The sequence below is a fragment of the Euprymna scolopes genome, chromosome 11 (assembly GCF_053919585.1).
Source record: "Euprymna scolopes isolate OS-2025 chromosome 11, ASM5391958v1, whole genome shotgun sequence".
Taxonomy (NCBI): domain Eukaryota; kingdom Metazoa; phylum Mollusca; class Cephalopoda; order Sepiida; family Sepiolidae; genus Euprymna; species Euprymna scolopes.
The window spans coordinates 5,959,304-5,981,367 of record NC_136492.1 but is presented as its reverse complement, the minus strand read 5'-3'; the positions used below and the strand labels follow the sequence as shown (position 1 = coordinate 5,981,367).

Here is a 22,064-nt window from a genome sequence, read left to right as displayed (position 1 = left end):
TGAGGATAATTGTCGGCAATAAAAATAAAATTAATTTAAATAATACTCATCTCAATAATGAATTCCAGTTAAAATAAATTTTACTCATAAAATTTGGTTTCCTTATTTAAAAATTAAACTACCTGATAAATTGACATATTTTTTGTAATAAATTTTCATTCCGCTACAGATATGTACATCATACACATTTTATTTTTGTTTTTTTAATAATTTTGGACAAGAACTAAACAAAACAAAAAAGTAAAAACATTAAAAAAAAATACAAATAAAAACATTAAAAAAATACAAGTAAAAACATAAAAAAATACAAGTAAAAACATAAAAAAATACAAGTAAAAACATTTAAAAAATACAAGTAAAAATATTAAAAAAATACAAGTAAAAACATTTAAAAAATACAAGTAAAAACATTAAAAAAATACAAATAAAAATATTAAAAAAATACAAGTAAAAACATTTAAAAAATACAAGTAAAAACATTAAAAATATACAAATAAAAACATTAAAAAATACAAGTAAAAACATTAAAAAATACAAGTAAAAACATTAAAAAAATACAAATGAAAACATTAAAAAAATACAAATAAAAACATTTAAAAAATACAAGTAAAAACATTTAAAAAATACAAGTAAAAACATTAAAAAAATACAAATAAAAATATTAAAAAAATACAAATAAAAACATTTAAAAAATACAAGTAAAAACATTTAAAAAATACAAATAAAAACATTAAAAATATACAAATAAAAACATTAAAAAATACAAGTAAAAACATTAAAAAAATACAAATAAAAACATTAAAAAAATACAAATGAAAACATTAAAAAAATACAAATGAAAACATTAAAAAAATACAAATAAAAACATTTAAAAAATACAAGTAAAAACATTTAAAAAATACAAATGAAAACATTAAAAAATACAAATAAAAACATTAAAAAATACAAGTAAAAACATTAAAAAAATACAAATGAAAACATTAAAAAAATACAAATAAAAACGCTCCTGTAAATCTAATCTAATATATTAAAGGCATCTTGGAAAAGAAAGGAGAAAAGTTAGTGGCTCCATAGACGGCGAAAAAAAATAAAAAATAAAACAAAAACAACTCCAAGAATACGAAACCATCATTTATATTTTAAAATAAATTATTTTTAAAATTATTATTATTTTTTTAATTCACAAATAAAAAGCATTAAATATTGGATTGTCTCCTCTTTTCTAAAATTTTTTCCGGTTAACTAAAGTGCAATAGCACCAGAAAACATTGCATGGAATATTTTTTTTACCATTCAACCATGTTTCAACAATTAAAAAAGAACATTGTTAAAGCATATAATTCTATATACAATTAGAACTCTGCATATCTTGCTTGTCACCGGGCACACTTACTGATAATTATTATCAAGAAAGAAATATATATAATTACTTGAAAATGGAACTGTGGGCATGTATTAACTGCTGATTTATTTGGAAATGAAGCGCATTAAATGGTGAAGGTAGTTGTCAAAAAGCAGTGTGATGTCATAAATGTGATGTCATAAATGATGGTCATGAAAAACGGCAGCAGCCAACTGACAATCGATGATGTCATAAATAAGTTTTAAGTTTTACTCGTAAGTTCCTATTTACTTTGCCTCCCCACGAGGGCAAAGTTAGACACCAAGGTCATTCCTTAATGTGGAGAAAGGAATAGAAATAAAAAATTGTGTCAGTCCTAAAGGATTTCTCCTCCACTAACCAAGATTGAGGGGAAACCCTTCTATAGTAAGGCAATTTTTATTTTTGCTTACTGCCAGAGTACCCCTTTTTAGGGAGCTGATTTTCCCTCATATTAAAAATGACCTTGTGTCACATTTTGTTTACGTGGGGAAGCAAATGAATACCAATAGACAACAGAATAAAAAAGTGGTCAAGAGACAAAAAGTCTGGTATTTCTTCGCAGAAATGAGGTTTCTTCAGAAATGTGGATCTTCTCGGGGAGCATACACTTCCACTTCTGCTTCGTGAAAATTGTCTTGACTCCATTTCATCGTCGTGTCTCAGACGTCAACCTTCTTCTGGCGAGAGAACACTGTAGCAGTAGTATAGGTCCTTCACATGTTAGAGCATTCCGTCCATCAGGATGGACTGTGGACTGATTATCTCTGTTACCTAATCCTTTTTTTTTTTTTTTTTTTTTTTTACACACAGGAATCACCACTTATCAAGGCCTGGAAGCCATTCAAGGATAAGAGTTAATGGGTATACATTAGTCAATGTGATTATAGCGTAGTAAACATAAGTAGTGGGAATTTTGTAAATTGGATTACTTAGGGGGAACGGTTCATCGAGAACTTGTTTACATTGGACTTGAAGACAATCAGATTGTAGTCAGCTGGAAATCAGGCAATTGGAAGAGAGTTCCACAGGCGGGCAGTTCTAAGAAAGAAACTTTGTTCATGGAATCTACATTTAGGTCTAGGCACAGACAAAGAGTGTGGAAATTTATTGGTAGTGGTTTCGGCCAGACGAGTGTTTTTCGTGAAAGTTTGGCGAGGGGGGACCATAGATTGAAGCTCAGTCGAGCACTTGCCATGAAAATAACGATAAAGCAGAGACAGGCTCGCAATGTCTCTTCTGTGGGAAAGAGATTGCAGGGTAGAGAAAAGGGCATCCCCTACTAGGCAACGAAGCCTATTTTGAACTCTGTCAAGGCAGGATAAGCTGCTTCTAGCAGCTTATTCTGCTTTGATGTGGCAACAGTACTCCATCGTTGGCCGAACCTGGCTTTTATATAAGTAGAGAATTGTATCAGAAGTGAGATATATACTGGAGTGGTAGAAGGATCCTACCATTTTTCCAGCGACCTTAACAATGGATTTGATGTATGTGTTCCATTTCAGATCGGGAATTTTCCGGTGCCTTTTCCCACATGTTGTCCCTACCACCATCTCCAGCGTCGTGGAGATGGTGGTATAACATTAACTCCCTTCACCTGGTAACTGTAAATAACATTGGCTGGTGCGGTCAAATAGGAGTCACTGTCTTTTGGGGGTTACATTGTACTCTTTTATGGGACAGTGCACCCTGGCCCCAATTCATTTTACAATAAATATGGTGCCATTGTTCTGCTATATCATTCTCGGTCGGAGCGTATGCACAACAAAACAATGAAAATCACATCATTTGGTATTACTGGACAGAATACTTAACATAATTAAATCCTTCTTAAATAAAAGAATCGGTGGTCATACATCAAAACAATATGATATAAATATGGGTGTACCTCAGGGATTGATCCTTGGACCTTTATTATTCCTGATATGCAGAAATGACCTCCCTCATAAAATTGTCTCAGAGACGGGTATATTTGCTGATGACATTATGCTCTATAACCAGCACAAGGGGAAAACAAATGAACACATATCCAAGGCAATGATGGCAACCCTAGAGGAAAACCTCCAGTCTGTAATAGAATGGAGTCAAAAATGAATGGTACATTTAATGCTGCTAAGACTAAGCTTCTTTCCTTCAATAATTACAAGAAACGTTTTCAACCACCAATAGCTATGGCTAAAGATACTTTACCTGAAAGTACTTCTTGCAAACTTCTCGGCTTAACGTTCACAGGGAACATGAGTTGGAACAGATACACCGAGGGCATTGCCGCCACCGCTGCTGCAAAGAAGATGGGCTCTCTCTACAATGCTAGAAAGTTACTTATGCCTGAAAGTACCCTGTACCTTTACAAGGCCACCATTCGTCCATGTATGGAGTATTGTTGTCACATTTGGGCTGGTGCACCTGCTACTAGTCTTTCACTCCTGGACAGGGTTCAAAAGAGTCGCCAACGTAATAGGTCCTGCACCGTCAGCTAGGCTTCAACCTCTGTCCCATCGATGAAATGTTGCATCTCTTTGCCTGTTTTACAAGTATTTTAATGGTAGATGCTCCAACAAACAAACCCTTGTACCCCCTCAACGTAAATACTCCTGACAAACCTGACAAGCAGCAAAGTCCCACCCCTACACAGTAGAAATCCCCAGATGCGAGAAAGCCTTCTACACTAATAGTTTCTTTCCTAGAACTGCTAGACTTTGGAATTCACTTCCGGGTTCCTGTTTCCCCTACTGTACTGACATGTTAAAGTTCAAGTGTAATGTAAATAGTCATCTTGCTGCTCAACTCCCTACATAGTATCCTTCCAATTATGTCCCAGTTAGTAGCCCCTACATCAAAGTGGCACTGTGCCTTGTTTGGAGTGAAAATGCAATTAAAAAAAAAACAAAAACAAAGAAAAAACTCAGGTTCATACACCACTCATACGTAAACATCCTGAATGCCTTGCTGTGGAAGGTTGTATTATTATCCGTGAGTAGCTCTTGCGGTGGGCCACGTTCACAATAGACCACTCCAGTTGACGAAGCATACTTGCAGAGTCCTGTCATACCAACTGCCACCACACTGAAAACTGTAACAGACGACAATGTTATTGTTTGGAAATGGTAAGCACCATAGCTAATTGCTGCTTATGTCTAGTTTACTCTTCTCCGTCGACTGGCGCTGTATCTATCGATTGGCATTCCGCACATGTCTAATATAGCCGTATTTAAATGTTGCTTTTGTCATCACTGGACAAACTCTTCTGCCAAAATAAGTGGTATGTCGCACTACTGCATGTTTATTGTTTCTGTGAATGATCATAATCCGAGCCACGTCCAGCTCAGCTACATGTACGACAGCACCGATCAGGAGCTCAGGTCCTTCATCTTTCTTCATTGCATAGAACCACCACTGTGGCACACATGTCAACTGATCAGCTGTTTTTAAATTGATGCAACCAGCATTACGTCCACTGAGAGTTTGTATTCCTCTATTGAGAGTGCTCAATCATCTCATGATGAGCATCTCACTAGCAGTCTTGGTGTGAACTCGCTTTCTCGTTGAGAATATCCAACACCTAGTTGTATACATGCAGAGTCTGTCTTTATGTGCAACATCTTGGCCTGCCACTGAAGAGACAAGTTAATGCACTTCAGCACGGCATCCAGTTCAGCCAAATCAATATGCTGTGCATCGTTTTCATGTCACAGTCAACAAGTTTTCTCCAACATATGCTCGTATCTTTCCAATGTAACCCCGGTTGCTAGTGCACTGGCATCGCCACATATATTCAGTTATCCCAGCCATTCGTGATCGGACTAGCTTTCCTCTTGATTACTCTACATGTCACATTCAGGCACGCACATACTAAGAGGTGTCCAACAATCCTTCCAAACAAGTAGAAGATGGTTCGCTGTGTGACAATACTGGGAACTTCTCAGACCACATTTCTTCACATCCAATGCAAGACACTGTGCTTTCTTAAAATCATCATTCCAGCATAGATTCCGAGTCCTTACACCACAGTCCACATCAAACCAAATGTTCCTTGACCTGAGACGTAGGCATGATGTCGTTATCAACAAAGATATCATTGATGCTGCATGGTCCATGGCTTCCTCCTACGAATGGCAATACGAAAAAAAAAAAAAAAAAAAAAGCAAGGAACACAATGGACATAATGGGACCATTAAAAGTCAATTTTACTTTTAAATATCAGTAAAATGCAATGAAAATTAGTCAGTTTTTTTTTTTTTGTTTCTGAATTTTTTAGATGAGGATTGATTATTCATATAAGTTAGATTCTTCGGACTACTGTTCTCATCTTGAGTGCCATTTTCATTGGTTTTGCTTGATGTAACCACCGACCTTCTTCAGGTATATCTTGTCAAACTGAGAAATCTTTCTGTTGAACTTAGGAATCTGCACAAAATTTCAAATGGAACCTTTTATTTAATCCACGGGAGGAGCATGCTCTTGTTCCATCAGCCATGACTTGGTAGAAGTCCTAAGTAATTAGCAATTGTATTTTGGGTGTCGCCTGCACTGGATAATTGAAGCTACAACCTCTAGACAAAATACTGTTAGAAATTCGCTCAATATATATTACCGTGACATAGGTTGACATATATTCGGTGTTTTTTTAATAGTATTTTGTCTAGTTTATTATTTATAACACCTTTTCCCGAACTTACCGTGTTAAAGAGAGTCGGGCGCCATTTTGAATTTTCCAATACATCGGTAAACAATGTATGTTTTTCGGGTATTATTATACAAACACCGTGACAGCGTTAGGGTTAGGGTTAGGATTAGGGTTTAGGGTTAGGTTTAGGGTTAGGTTTAGGGTTAGGGTTAGGGTTAGGGGTTAGGGTTAGGATTAGGGTTAGGGTTAATTCGCTGTCACGGTGTTTGTATAGTTTTACCGTTTTTCGAGCTGAATAAACATGTTACATTGAATAAAAACACGAAAAATATATACAGTTTGGTAGAAAAGTAACTTATATTGCTTTTGATAACATTTATTTGTTATATATTTGTTTTTTGACAACTTTTTCGAATCTATGTGTACAGTAATACAAACCCCAAAATGGTTGGTGTTCTCATTCGGGCCATAGTTGAGCCTCCGTAATCGCTCAAAAATCGGAAATTAGACAAAATACTAGTAGAAAATTTCATTTTTCGCATGATTGATGACATTTGTTGGGTGTGTTTCTTCTATCAGTCTTTTATTCAGTTTTCGATTTTTAAGCGATTAGTTCTATTCGAATGAAACCACCATTCTGTTTTTCGTTCCAACTCGACACTACCTTTGTTTAAAAAAATTTTTTTTTTAATAAGTAAAATCACAAGACACTTATCCAATTAGATAGAGCAACTTATCTTGCCTTTGGTAACATTTATTTGTTGCATATTTATTTTTTCATTCCTTTGGGGTGGGGGCTTTGTTATCTGTTCTGAAAAATTACCAAATCAGGAAAAATGGTCAATGTGGCCTGATTGTTTCACTGAAGACTTACCTGCAAAGAGTTGATTTTTAGGGGAATTACCCCCAACCTCCCCCATGTTAAGAATGACTTTCGGAATAAAAACCATTTGCAGGCAAGTCTTCAATGGAACAACCAGGCTATATTGACCGGAAAAATTAATTTCACTACTACCATTAGAAAATAAGGCATTTTGGAAGCGAACCGTTTAAATATACGCTTAATTTCACGACCCAAAATTCAGACTGATACTGAAAAAAAAAAAAAAAAATGACTAGAAAAACCAAAAGAGGAGGACCAATTTGCGTATTAGAGAAGATTAAAAACTAAACCCCCACTTATTATATATATTGGGGTTTGTTTGTTTTTTTTTGGGGGGGTAGCCGCATGACATTGCCAGCGAGAAACTCAAACATTACATAAATTTCTTCTGAAATAATGAAAGGTTGGTGACTTTTTGAAGTACTTACAAATAATGAACCTTTTGTGTATCTACATGACAAGGAAAACACACGTGCCAGATGCATAGAGTGCCGAAGACACCGGACGCGGAATTCATTTTAGCCACTTTCAAAAAAAGACACCCGGACCTTTTGTTTTTCTGATTGTATAGCCGTTAAAAATATATATAACTTGGAACTAACTACCTTTATCAAGCACTTACACTCAAAACAGTTAATTATATTTAACAGAAATAAAAATAATTGCTGAATCTTATATTTATATCTTGGTGGATCCTACGGAATATTTTTACAGGGGGACTAAATTCACATCTCACCGGACACAACGTAATTTATACTTAATGCTTTATTAAATATCCATGTGCAAGTTAACGGTGCAAACTGATGCGAACCATGGTTATGAAAGCCGACTTCTTAAATTTTTTTTTATGCGATTCAGAAGCATAAGTGACCCTAAGTGCGATTGTACCGGTGTTAAGTGAAAACTTAGCCTCGGTGTGAAAATGTTCCGATTACCAAACCGGACTTCCTGTTTTAGTTTAAAAGAAATAAGCAAATTGACATGAAAGAAAATATGTGAAACTGGTTCTCCTAGACCTTTAGGCTCCCAATTTTTCGTCTGCTAAAATGTTAATCACGTGATTACGGTGTAGCGACAATAAAATAAACCATTCATTCAAGTGCCGCTTGTTATGGATTTAGCTGAATACGATGTTAAAAATCACTTGATTGGAACTTTGAATTATCTTCCCCTGAAATGAGTTCTTCAAAATGAAAAAAAAAAAAAATTATTCAAATTAACAGTAGTGTACAAGTGCCAATGTTTTTTTTGTTGTTTTTTTTAGTTTTAACTTCATGCGTAGAGGATTTTCTTTTCTTTTTTTTTTAAAACTTTTATTCATTTCAAACAGGGCAAATTGCCATCCAGAAATAGGAGGCTAATGTAACTTTGGGAACATACCTCCAGCGACAATAGGGAGTTGAGCAGCAAGATATCTTTCCACATTGCATTTAAATTTCTGCACGTAACTAGTTGAGGAAACGAGAAACAGGGAGGGAATTCTAAAATTTTGGCAGTTTGAGGGAAGAAACTATTAAAGTAGAAGTCTTTCTGGGAACCGGGCACCTCTACAATGAAGGCGTGGGATTTTGCTGCTTGTCGAAGGTATTCATGTCGAGGGACCATCGTCAGAGCACATTTCAATAAAGTACATGTAAAACAGATTTTTTTTTTTTTTTTACATAGGCATAACCACTTATCAAGGCCCAAAGACCACTCGAGGATAAGGGTTAAGAGTGTACAGTAGTCAATTGGACAATATAGTAATTGTTAGTAATGGAAATTCAGTAAATTTGTTAACTTAACTGGGACGGCTCATGAAGAACTTGTTTACGTTGTAGTCAGCTGGAAAGCAGGAAAACGGAAGACAATTCCACAGTGTGTGCAGTTCTAAGAAAGAAGCTTTGTTCATGGAATCTACATTTAGGTTTAGGCACAGATAAAGAGTGGGTGGAATTATTGATAGTGTTTTCAGCTAGACAAGTGTTATCACGTTCGGATTGCACTTTTGAAATTCACCAGCTGTAATAATCAGGCTTTAGTAAGGTGTATTCCAATTCCTGCTGTAGCTGTTCATTTGAATCTGAAATCATAAAAATTAATCGGTCATCTAAGATGTATAGCGATAACATAGTGAATTTTCATAAATCTATGACAATTTTAAATGCCTGTACAAAAGAAAAAAAACGTTTGGAAACTTATTAAAGGCACCTCATATAAATTTTACTGATTTTTTTAAAAATCACAATTAAAGACAAGCATCACTTTTTTTTTTTTAATTAAATATTTAGCTTACCTATCTTTTTAATGGGAATTTTTTTGATTTTTTTTTTAAACTTGAAATGATTTTGTCGTTTCTTATTAAAATACAAAAAAAAAAAAAAATTTTTTTAAACAATTACAAATACAAATATATTTATAGTATCAGAATGAGTGAACTCACTTTTAATATTTCACAATATCCTTGGGTCATCTGCAGCTTTTCTTTGAATAAATAAATATTTTAATCATGCAACTCACACATGATGAAAGCGTGCAACTGATGCACGAATATAATTATATATCATTCACTTGTTGAACCATGCATAGACCTATACTTTGAAGACCAGTTGGGCTGACAAGCCATAAGAGTAAGAAATATTGTTTTTTTTTATTTGAAAGTATAATTTGGCGGTAAAGGGTTAATAATAATTTATTTTAATGATGAGACGATTCCAACATTTTTCCCTGATTCCGATACGGTTACCAATTCCGATTCTTTATAAATCTCGAAATATTGAACTATATAGTAGTTATTTCCTCACAATTATAAAAGCGTTAACCAGAACTAGCTCCCATACTTACAAAGCTGTTTAAGGGTTGTCTTCAGGAGAATTGCTTCCCAACACCCTGGAAAACCTCATCAGTATGCCCAGTATTTAAGAATTCAGGTGATTGGTCATCTCCCTCTCAATACAGACCAATAAGTTTCTTGTGCATCATGAGTAAGTTACTGGAATCTCTGTTAAATTACAGACGTCAACCACCTCAGTAAAAATAACTTTCTCAGTGACATGCAATGTGGTTTCTGTCCTGCTAGATCTATAGCAGATCTGCTAATGGTTGTATCTCATAGGATTAGTGAATCTCTCGACAGAGGCTTCCTTTCTAAAACAATTGCTCTTGACATATCAAAAGCCTTTGATAGGGTATGGCATAAAGGTCTACTTCATAAGATCTCCAACTATGGTATAGCTGAAAATGTCTTTTCAATTATTAAATCATTTCTCTCTGATAGGTTCATAAGAGTAGTGGTTGTATGGCAGAAATCAGAAGCTCACAGTATTAATGCTGGAGTCCCTCAGGGGTCCAACTCTCTCCTTGATCTACATCAATGATCTCCCAAATCCTAAGATCATTCGTAGACATTTATGCTGACAGCGCTACCATCTATGGCAACACATCAAAGGCTATAAATGACCAAGTTCTCTGATTCTCTCTCCTCTGATCTTGATCACATGATGCAATGGGGAAAGAGGTGGCTGGTTAATTTTAATGATGTTAAAAAAAGCTACATCATCAACGCTCATCTCTGTCTGGCATCCATTGAAATGAATGGCTCTCGTCTTAGGGAAGCTCCATGTTTTGACAAGCTTCTGGGCTTAACCTTTACTCCTGATCTGAAATGAAACATTTACATCATTCTACTGCTCCAGTAGATATTTTTCACGGTTGATGCAATTCTCAACCTGTACAAGTACGTCCAAGGATGCAGCATTGTTGCCACATGCAGATGTGGCAACAATGCTGCATCCTTGGACGTGCAGAAGCTGCTAGAAGCACCTTATCCTGCCTCAACAGAGTTCAAAATAGACCATAGCCTAGTGGAGGATGCCTTTTTCTCTTCCTTGCAGCTTGTTTTCCACAGAAAAGACGTTGCGAGCCTGTCTTTGCTTTATCATTATTTTCATGACAAGTGCTCATCTGAGCTCCAATTTATGCCCCCCCCTCACCAAGCTTTCACGAAAAATACTTGTTTAGTTGAAAACACCATTAATAATTTCCCCCATTCTTTATCTGTGCCTAAACCTAAATGTAGATTCCATGAACAAAGCTTCTTTCTTAGAACTATACGCCTTTGGAACTCTGTTCCATTTTCCTGCCTTTCAGCTGACTACAATCTGATTGTCTTCAAGTCCAACGTAAACAAGTTCTTCATGAGCCGTTCCATATAAGTTAACAAATTTACCAAATTTACATTACTAACAATTACTATATTGTTCAATTGACTACTGTACACTCTTAACCCTTATCCTCGAGTGGTCTTTGGGCCTTGATATGTGGTGATTCCCCTAAGTAATCCAATTTATTAAATTTCCACTACTGACAATTACGATATTGCTCGATTGACTACTGTATACTCAATAATCCTTATCCTCGAGTGGCCTCTGGACCTGGATAAGTAGTGACTTCTATCAAACGTAAAAATAGACTTGATTTTAGCTTTACCGGTAGTTAAAAATTAATAAATATTTATTATTATTTTATCGCTACTACCAGCAGTGGAAAATTTTGCTTTAAACAGAATCAAAAAAAAAAAAAACAATCAAAAGAATCGTTTTTGGCATTGGAAAACAGTAAAACATTTTTCTGATTTCGATATTCCCAAAAGTTCTGATTTTACTGATTCCCAACTAACCATCTCAACACTAGTTTATTCCTTACAATATTTGTCTATTAATAAAATTGTACGAGAACTTGTGCATTTGTATTCTGGTCTCTAAATGAATCAGACTTTTTTTTTTTATGGAAGTAGCTCCAAACAAGGCAAACAGCCACTTTATATAAGAAGTTAACAAACAAAATAAATAAATAAAATAAACAAAATACTGCTTCAATATCAAAATCGAATCAACAATAAGTATTTTTTTTTTTTTACATAGGCATCAACACTTATCAAGGCCAAGAGGCCACTCAAGGATAAGGGTTAAAGAGTGTACAGTAGACATTGGACAATATAGTAATCATTAGTAATGAAAATTTGGTAAATTTGATAACTTATATACAACGGCTCATCAAGAACTTATTTACGTTAGACTTGAACACAACCATATTGTAGTCAGCTGGAAAGCAGGAAAACGGAAGACAATTCCACAGGCATGCAGTTTTAAGAAAGAAGCTTTGTTCATGGAATCTACGTTTAGGTTTAGGCACAGATAAAGAGTGGGGGGAATTATTGATAGTGTGTACAGCTAAACGAGTGTTTCTTGTGAAAGTTTGGCGAGGGGGGACCATAGATTGAAGCTCAGTTGAACACCTTCCATGAAAATAACGATACATCAGAGACAAACTCGCAACATCTCTTCTGTGAGATAGAGGTTGCAAGGAAAAGAAAAGGACATCTCCTATGAGGCTACGAAGTCTATTTTGAACTCTATCAAGGCAGGACAAGTCCTTTCTAGCAGCTCCTGCCCAGATGTGGCAACAATATTCCATCCTTGGACGTACCTGGTTCTTATATAGATAGAGAATAGCATCAGCAGTGAGATATTTACCGGATCGATAGAAAGATCCCACCATTTTTCCAGCGTTTAATTTAATTTTTATTAGCTGGATAAAATTCTGAGCCAGAAAACAGCAATTCTTCCCTCTTTGTCAGAAACATCAATCATGGAATGTGAGGATAAAATAAGGGAAACAAGAGTTACGAGATGTTATGAGTTTTACAGAGTAGAGTCATCACAACTACAACTGATCTTATTGCTGAGGAGGCTGATTAGTTATACAGCGTGATAAAAATGTGATGAATAAACTATTTCAAATCAACGTCAGAATTGGATTGTTTGAATCACTGTTCTTTTCATCTTGAATTTTATTCTCACAAAGTTTCGGTCGAGACAACCTTTGATTTTCTTCAGGTGTTGAATTCAAAAAATCTTTCTGCAGAACTTAAGAATCAACAGCAGCTACAGTGGCTCAATCATTTAGTGCATCGTATTTAGAAGCAGAGATCGTGAGTTCAAATCTCACTTGGAACATAAGTATTTTTACTCTTCTTTTGTCATAAAATAAACTTGAATATTTCAAATTATGAATTATTAAGAGAATTTGGTTTTATTTTATTTATTTATTTATTTTTTTCTATGTAGTCTACATAAAATATTGATATAAAATATAAAAATTATGATCCTGGACAACATCATATAACCCTGCTAGTAAAACTTATAATAACGTGACAAAGATTGAACTGTTTTCAAACTGAACAATATAATTCAAAACTTGCAAGATTTAAGTTGTAATGCCTTGGAGTTTCTATAATTCGCTTAATAGTGATTTTCTTTATAATAATAAAACTACTTGATCAATTTACGTGATTTTTGGAACATGAAATTTTCATTACATCATGGATACGTATAGCATACCACTTTTTCTTTATTTTTGTTTTTGAATATATTGAAGATTTTTTAGTTTCATTTTTGTTTTTTTATGTAACCTACATAATTTATGGAAATTAGGACAACCGGGCAACACTGGATAACCTTGCTAGTAAAACTTAAAATGACCTGTTTTCTAACTATAACCAATTGAACATCATCTTAATTTTTGTCATTTTTCACGTTTCGGCTGTTCTCTTTTCAGTGAAGATTATTGGAATTCTTCGGACAACTCATCTTGGCTGTTATTTTTACAACGTTTCAGTCAGTGTAACTTTTGACCTTCTTTGGGTGTATCTTCTCGAACTCGGGTATTTTCACAAGGACCTATGGCATAACGTAGCGAGGAGTTCTTTTTACAGGGTGAGGATGCTGGCCCCATGCCCAACCTTCCCAGAAGGTACATACAGCGTCTAACCTTCCCAAATGGTTACCCATCTGGTACTGGCCAGGCTCAACTTTGCTTAACTTTGGTGATCTGGCAAGAACCAGTGTGTCCACGTGATTGTGCCGTACACACTGATTGGTTTGTTGTTTTTGTTTTACGGCATATCAACCCTTTTCAGGTTATTTAATGTGAAATCCAGTGATTTTGAAGAAAAATTTTTTAATAGAATATATTTATTTTTTTCCAGATTGGTTTCTATTCAACCCATAGCTGGGACCCTAACAGGTACTACCACTTTGGGTCAGGGTGGACCTGGCTGCAATGGCAATTAAAGGGTGGCTCCACACTCCCCAAAGCTGAGGCCTCACCATCGGATATAGTTTAAGGTCATATCCAGAAACAAAAGATACACTGAAAAAGAAAATAAATAAATGAAAAAAATAAATAAATAAATGAAAAAAAATAATAATAAATAAATAAAATAAATAAATAAATAAGTAGATTGTAGTCTGCTTGAAGCATTGTTGAAGAAAATTATAAGGTAAAATTAAAAGCCAAGAACAATGTGAGATTTTTTTTTTTATATATAGAGTAAAATTAAATGAAAACAAAAGAAATAAATTTCTTTTTTTGTTGTTGTTTGTTTTTTCTTTTTCACACAAATTATAACTCTAAACAACAGTAAACTTTTTTTTTTCTTGTTGTATTCAATGGTGTTATAAATCTCAATATATTTCAGACCTATTAGTCCTTTTTCAAGAGAAGACAGTGGAAGAGTGTTCAAAATTGGAAAAGCAGCTACAGAGTTTGCCACGTGATACCGTGAAATATAGAACAAAAAATGACGTTAGGAGAACGTTAAAATAAATCAGTTGGTGTTTAAAATACTTGTTGCGTTTGTGAATCAAGGGAGATGACTATTCAAGCAAGGGTTGAAGGGAGGTAACTCTGTGAGATTTTATTAATCTTTTAATTATTTTAAAACAATAATTTTTTTTTTTTTTTTTAATATTATTTTAATTATTGTTTTTCTTATGTTTTAAACTTATATTATAAAAGCTGAGCTCAATTCCAGTCTATTGTTTAGTGTGGGAGTATATTTTAAAATAATTAAAGATTTGAGAATACGGAGTTGACCTACGTTTCTTGAAGAAGCAAGAATGTTGAGGTGAAAATCCGGTTCTGAATTAATGCAAGTGCGAATATGTTTATAGAACGACGAAGCAGTAGTGTTTAAATGCTCTTTAATGCGGTGGTGAAGCAATCTGGTAGTGCTTCCAATATAAGATGCACTGCGTTTAGCGCATTGTAGGTCGTAAACAACGTGGTTCTTAAAGCATAAACCTGTGTGTGATATTGGGCAATTAGAGAGTGAACAAGGGGAAGGTGTATGCGATGGATGTTTTCGGTTGAGCTGTTGTCTTAAAGTAGATCCAGTGTGGATGAGTTGAATGTTGAGTCCCTCGCTGCGGATGGCTTTTCGGATTGAAGATGAGATTTTGTCACTGAGGAAGGGTAGTTTTAGAAAACAATTGTTAGAGAAGGGTCGGGTGTTGTGTTTTTTCTTTTAAAGTGAGGATAGGATCGTATTAGGGTAGCCGTTTAGTAGGAGGGTCTGTAGGAAATTGTTAGTGTGTGTATGTTTGTCGGAGATGTTAGTGCATTTGTCTTGTATGCGTGAGATTTCGGCATGTGCGTAGTTTAGTTTGTCCTTGAGAGGTAGTGCAGATTTGAAATGTACGAAGAGGCGTTTGCTGGCGGGTTTTCTGTAGAATTCAGTGCATATGGCACCATTTTTTTTTATTTGTATTTTAAAATCAAGTAGAGAAAGAGATTCAGAAGAGTCTGGGTGTTCTATAGTAAATTTTAAGTTTGGGTCGGCGTTATTGAGAGATCTCCTGGAGTAATTCTGAAGCATTGTTGGTTTTTAGATGCTATAATAATAAATAAATAAATGAAAAAAAAAAAAGAAGATATTTTTAAAATCCACTTTTTGGCATGAGTTCTCCAATAATTATAAACCCTTAATGTTTCTGTACAAACATATTATTTCATTTACACGCGTTCTCCGATGATCATCATATTATAGCTGTCTAGCCATGCTATATCACTATAATGATGGGAAAAAAAAAAAAATTTTTTTTAAATATATAAGTGAATTTTTTTGTGGGGGGGGTGCTTGTGTACTATAAAATTTCAAATAAATGCATTTTAAATAAAAGCATTATATGTTACGTCGAAAGAAGCAAAAAAATTTAAAGAAATAATAAGAGTTGAAAAATAATTACAATTAAAAATAAAATTTTTAAAGTTTTTATCGTGATTGTTAGTGTTAAACAGGTGTTAAAATCCAAGGGAGGTAATTGCAATTGTAATTTGCTCTTTCAAAATAGAAAATGACGGACAGCTAATGTTTATCAAAAAGTAGTTCTAGCACCTCTATCATTTATTTCATAATTTTTTAAATTTATAATTTTGACATCTATATATATATAAAAGCGAAAATGTGAGTATGTATGTTCGCAAAAGGATTTTTTTCAGTGGCTTCTCGAGGCCGTCGCTCATTTTTAGAACTTTTTATATCACATCGAAATCATAATATCTACGAGTTACGAACGGGCGTAGCCTGTCTATTTAATTTGCCCGACCTTGAAACGTTAAATATTCGACATTTTGGGATCACCGCATATTACTTTCATTTTTTTATATAAAAAAAGCGAAACTCGATTCGAATCTCTGGCCCATGGCCAGTGGTCTCTAGAAAGCGATGTAATGTTTGGTCAATGTCGGCTTACTGTCATCATATCAGACGGTTGCTTTCATTTTAAGACGAGACACTCCCTTAATAAACGTGGGAGCTGGTTTTCCCCAAAGTTAGGTAAAAACAAACAAACCAGGTTATTGATATCATTAAAATTGTTCCGCAGAAAATGTTAACTGCTGAATAGCTATTGCTTACGTCGCCGTCACACTCGTACAAAATGTTAACTTCCATGCAGGCACCTGTCAATTCTCTTCTTACTTAAATAAATTCAAACATCTTTCAGTAACTCATTCTTGTTGGCCGAGCGGTTAACGTGTCATGTTTTTTTCATATTTTATTTTCCAACTTCGCCTCAGAGCTTCGGGTTCGATCTTACCAACTTACCAAAACTTTTTTTACTCCCCCCCCCCCTGGATTTCTTTTTGATTTAAGAGCACACATACCGCGTAACACCCGGGCAACGCCAAGTACCCCCGCTAGTCAATTATATAAATCTCACCTGTCTTAAATGCATGTATGTCTGCCTAAAACTTTCAACATAGGTGACAGATTTTCACGAGATCAGTATCGTTTTGAAGCTCAACCCTTCAGATGACAAATATCGAAAAATTGGCTGAAAACATTAATTCCTTCACCCTCAACTGGGCACTTTTCTACAGGAAGTCGCTTTTTTTTGGGGGGGGTTGCATCGCCATTTTTACAAGTCATTGTATCGGTTGGAATGACTTTACTAATTTCAATGTTCCGAACTTCCAGTCACGTCATGGAGTAGAGGTAAGACGTCAGGTATTCTTTCCTGCCTTTGTGTCACGGGTTCAAGCCTGCCTGCTTGCCTACAACCACTTTTTTTTTCTGCTCAACACAAAGTCTTTAAGTGTTTTTTATATGAAATGCATTTTTTCAAAATATCCATTATATTGCACAAGCACCAAAATTATTATTTTTTTTTTTTTACTAGCATCCTTCTGCTGTTTTACAAGTATTTTAATGGTAGGTGCTCCAACGAACTACAAGCTCTTGTGCCCCCTTGACATAAATACACCCGACAAACAGCAAAATCCCACCCCTACACAGTAGAGATTCCTAGAAGTAAGAAAGCCTTCTACTCTAATAGTTTCTTCCCTAGCACTGCTAGACTTTGGAATTCCCTTCCTGCTACCTGCTTCTCCGACTGTTCTGTTAAAATTCCATTATTGAATTTTATTTCCAAACTTCAAAAATTTTGGAAAGATAATTTTTTAATAATTCATTTATTTTTTATTTTATTTTTTTTCTACATGGTAGTCACCACTTATCAAGGCCCGGAAACCACTCGGGGATAAGGGTTATTGCATGTACAGTAATCAATGGGATAGTATCGTAGTAATCGTTAGTATTGGAGATTTGATAAAGTGTCTTACTTAAGAGGGCGGTTCATCAGGAATTTGTTTATGTTGGATTTGAAGACATCCAAGTTGTAGTCAGGTGGGAAACAGGCAAACGGAACAGAGTTCCACAAGCATACACTTCTAAGAAAGAAGCTTTGTACATGGAATCTGTGTTTTGATTTAGGCACAGATAAAGAGTGGGGAAAATTATTGACAGTGGTTTCAGCTAGACGAGTGTTTTTCGTGAAAGATTTTAACCTTTCCTTTTCTTTACAGTTATTTTCCCCGTTAACAATTTTTGGCTAGAATCAAGATTGTCATGACTTCCAGTTTCTGCTGCCCATTTGGATAGATAATTAGCCATGGTCAAGCCGACAAAAAAGCCATTCTTAACATTGGGATGGAGGTAGTACATTATCCGAGAGAAGAGGTGCAACTACACTATAATAGCGAAATTTGGAAAATGAAAAAAATGGATTAAAAAAAAAAAAATCCTGGGATACGGCATTAATCTGTTCTGGGGTTGTGATCATAAGGTAAAAATCGCTGTATGGCGGGGCCTAAGCAAAATTTTATACAATACATATTTAAAATTAGTAACAAAATACAGTACAGTATATAATACACATGTATATAATCAAATAACATAAATAACACTGTTAGGCGGGGCAAATACTGTAACCAGGGACCAGAAAAACATTATATTCCACATCGTAAACCCCCCCCCCCCCCCAAGTATTCTAGGGCCACTGTATCCTAGGGTTCTACTATAGCTTTATTTTTATGTTAATTTCAACTAAAATCAATGATATCTATTTGATTTGCCTGTCAGTACTTAAATATCACCACATTATTCAAAAAAAAAAAAACATGAGTTTTCAATCTTATCGTAAAAAAAGACATCGCCATATTTCTTTGAGAAGAAATGACAAAACAAGGGAAGTAACTCAGTTATGCTAAAAACAAGGCAATTAACTCATATTTTAGGTTTTTAACAGACAATTTATCAAAGAATTGGCATTAGTTACACGCTATTTACCTCCAGCGTTTTTTTTTTTAGCCAATCATTTTAATTTTACTAATTTTCATCAAAAAATGTTTTTTAATAATTTTTTTTCTACCTTAACGTCTTTCATAATTTTTGGATATGTTAATTACAGTGACATTACAATTCCCATTGATCGCTTAAAAATGAGTTTCTTTATAAAAAATAAAACTACTTAAAATTTGTCTTGAAATTCAATATTAAAAATTCCAAATTTCGCTGCACTGAGGAAAATAATCATTAATCAGAAGGGACCATATCTTGCTTGTTACCAAGTGCTCAACTGAACGCCAATCTATTGTTCCCCCTTGCCAAACTTTTACAAAAAACACCTGACTAGCTACAACCACGATATATAATTTCCCCCACTCTATCTGGGCCTAAATCTAAATACATTCCATGAACAAAACTTCTTTCCAAGAACTGCCCACCTGTGGGACACTGTTCTGCTGGTCTGCTTCCCAATTGAATACAACATAGTAGCCTTCAACTCCAATGTAAACAAGTTCTTGTTGAGCCTCATAAATAATCCAAATTCTACCCAATTTACACTATTAATGATTATTAAACTACCACCTTACATTCATTCACTCTTATCCTCAAGTGACCTTCAGGCCTTGATAAGTGGTGACTTCCAAGTAAAAAAAAAAAAAAAATGGAAGTCAAAAAGAACATACAATCTTAACTATAACCAATTTTTATACAACTTGTCAAAAATTATGTCCATAGAGCACTCAAGGGTCAAAACATGTTTTTTTTTTTATCCCCTGTAACCCAATTAAATGAGAAATAACATAAATGTTTTTTGTCCAGTATTCCCCTACATTAAAAAAAAATAAAGGAAAATCTGTATGATCTTCCTTTGTTTTCTTTTTTAAGATTGTTTTCAAAATGGTGGTCAAGATGATCACGCTTTGGTTATTCATAAAATTTGACTTATTATAAATAAAACTACTTGATCAATTTACATGATTTTTGGAATATAATGTTTTCATTTCGTCATGGCTACATACATCAGAGATTTTTCTTTGTTTGTTCTTTCAAAATATAGGGAGAATTCTGGATAAGGACAAGTTTTTTTTATGTCATTTGTTTATTTTTTATTGCTTTTTAAAATTGAATTTCGAATTATCTTTGTAGTTTCTTTTCTAATTATAGCCAACATAATTTGTTTATTATAAAGTATCCTCAGTTATATTCTATTTCGTCAGATATATTATCATTAGTGTGTATCAAGATGTTTCTTTTACGAAAAGACTTACTGAGCTGGATAGAATCTGTAATCAATGAAGTTGATTGGAATTTTTTCCATATACATGGTTGTGTTTTTTATATTGAAATATTGATATATATTTTAGTATGTGTGTACATTATGGTCAGTTAGTACCTTTATCCAGCTTCCCAAAAAGATACGCTCGATTGTGACAAAAATACAAATTGCTTCAGTCTAAAAGTGTTTCTCGTTCATAATCTGTATTATTATTTAATAAAATTTTAAATCAAATTGAAGTGCCCATGTCAAAAATCGGACTATTTAAAAAGTGACTTCTTTTTTTTTTTTTTTTTTTAAACAATTTTTTCGAGATTTTTTCTTTTATTTGCTAACTCCTTTTTCGGTCATTCAATACAAAATCCAGTCATTTTGATAAAAAAAAAAGAAGTTTGTGCTTCAAAATTCTTAATCACTTCAAAATATTAATCATTTTATTTGCATAACTATTAAAAAAAAAAAAAAATCAAACCATGTTACAACATGCACAAATAAAAGCCATAGATCGGAAACCCTAAACTCCTTTGGGCATATCAGTAGGATACATCTGAACTCAGGATTCAAAACTTGGTTATAGTCAGCTAATGTACTTCCTAACTTCCAGCATGGCTGCTACCGAAAGTGGTGACAAAGCAAATCAGTTCCTTTGCTTTTTTTTCTCTCACGCCTATTTCTACCCTGTGCATGTACTCCATTTTTATTACAGTTTTCCGATCGTTCTTTTTTTTTTTTTTAATTTAATAATCATTAAAAAGGTTTTTTTTGTCTTGTTTTAATCATGAATTATTGAAAACTTTTTTTTTTTTTTTTTTTTTTTTTTAAAAAAAGAATTACTGAAAATACTTAAAAAAAATTTTTTTAAACTATTAAAAATATTATGTATTGCGCACATGTTTTGGTATGTTTGAAAGTTTGTCATTTTGATTTTAATAATTTTATTTGTTATTTTGATTTCGATAATTTAAATCTTATACTTTCATAAACATATTTATTATATAAATTCAAATAATATACTTTTATTTTAAAAGATAAAAAAAAATCATTCTTATAATTTCATAAACATATTTCTTATAAAATGTCAAATGAAATGAAAACTCATTTTTTAAAAAATATTTTTAATTAAAACGGTCAAATAAAACGAAAACTTATTCTTTTAATTCTTGTTATTAAAAATGCAAATAAAGACTAATTGCGTCATTCTTATCTTTTCAAAATTTTATTAATTTTTATTGCATATTTTTCAATAATGTCCTTTTCTTATATTTTATTTCAATAAATCGCTTCACAATAGAAATACTGAAGAACAATAAAAGTGAAGGAACTGATTTGCCTTGTCACCGCTTCCGGTAGCAGCCATGCCAAAAGTTAGGAAGTACATTAGCCGACTATAACTCACAACTCTAGTCGCTTGCATGCAAAACAATTACTCTGTTAAAGCAGCCAAAAGTTTTTACTTGGGTTCTGAAGCCAACAAAGTATGGGTTTGTTTTTTTAAATGATCTGTGCTCTGTTGATTGAGGTTAGTTGTCCTGTATAGTCCTAGGAGGTTCATCCTCCCAGGACTTTGCCTCCTATCTTTCAGGGAGAGTACATTTATTGCTTCCTGTCTAAGAAACCCCTGTCAGGGAATGTTGATGGGTCTGCTCAGGCAATTTTTGAATGGCCAGAGTGCTCCTCCTTTGGCAACACTGGCTTCACGTTCCCCACCTTTCTGACCTTGTGGCACATTTTCCTGCGGTGGGGGAAAAAATAAATAATACTCTGTCAATCAAGCCATCATGCAACATACAAGAAAGTGGTGCTTGGGCATTATAATTGGATATAATAATAAAAAAAAAAAGAAGCATTTTAATTAAAAAGAACGTTACATAATTATATATCAGGTCGAAATTAGTAAAAATTCCCAAACATGATCAATTAGAAAAATAATTACAAGAAAAAATAAAA

General features: G+C 33.8%; 1 protein-coding gene across 3 annotated transcripts in view; it reads right to left on the bottom strand.

Annotated features, from left to right (window-relative positions):
- Positions 1-8,049, bottom strand: part of LOC145287757 (nardilysin-like) — a 118,628-nt gene extending 110,579 nt beyond the window's left edge. Inside the window, exon 1 of one of the 3 annotated variants that reach the window (XM_080135538.1) lies at positions 7,908-8,049. Coding sequence is in view for 1 of the 3 variants with exons in the window: in XM_080135536.1 (XP_079991662.1) it covers positions 7,320-7,376 (57 nt within the window). In the remaining 2 variants the exon portion in view is untranslated. Of the gene's footprint in view, positions 1-1,430; positions 1,548-7,319; positions 7,477-7,907 lie in introns of those variants that run through there. The other 2 variants (XM_080135536.1, XM_080135537.1) reach the window with 2 other exon arrangements.
- Between the last annotated feature and the right edge of the window lie 14,015 nt (positions 8,050-22,064).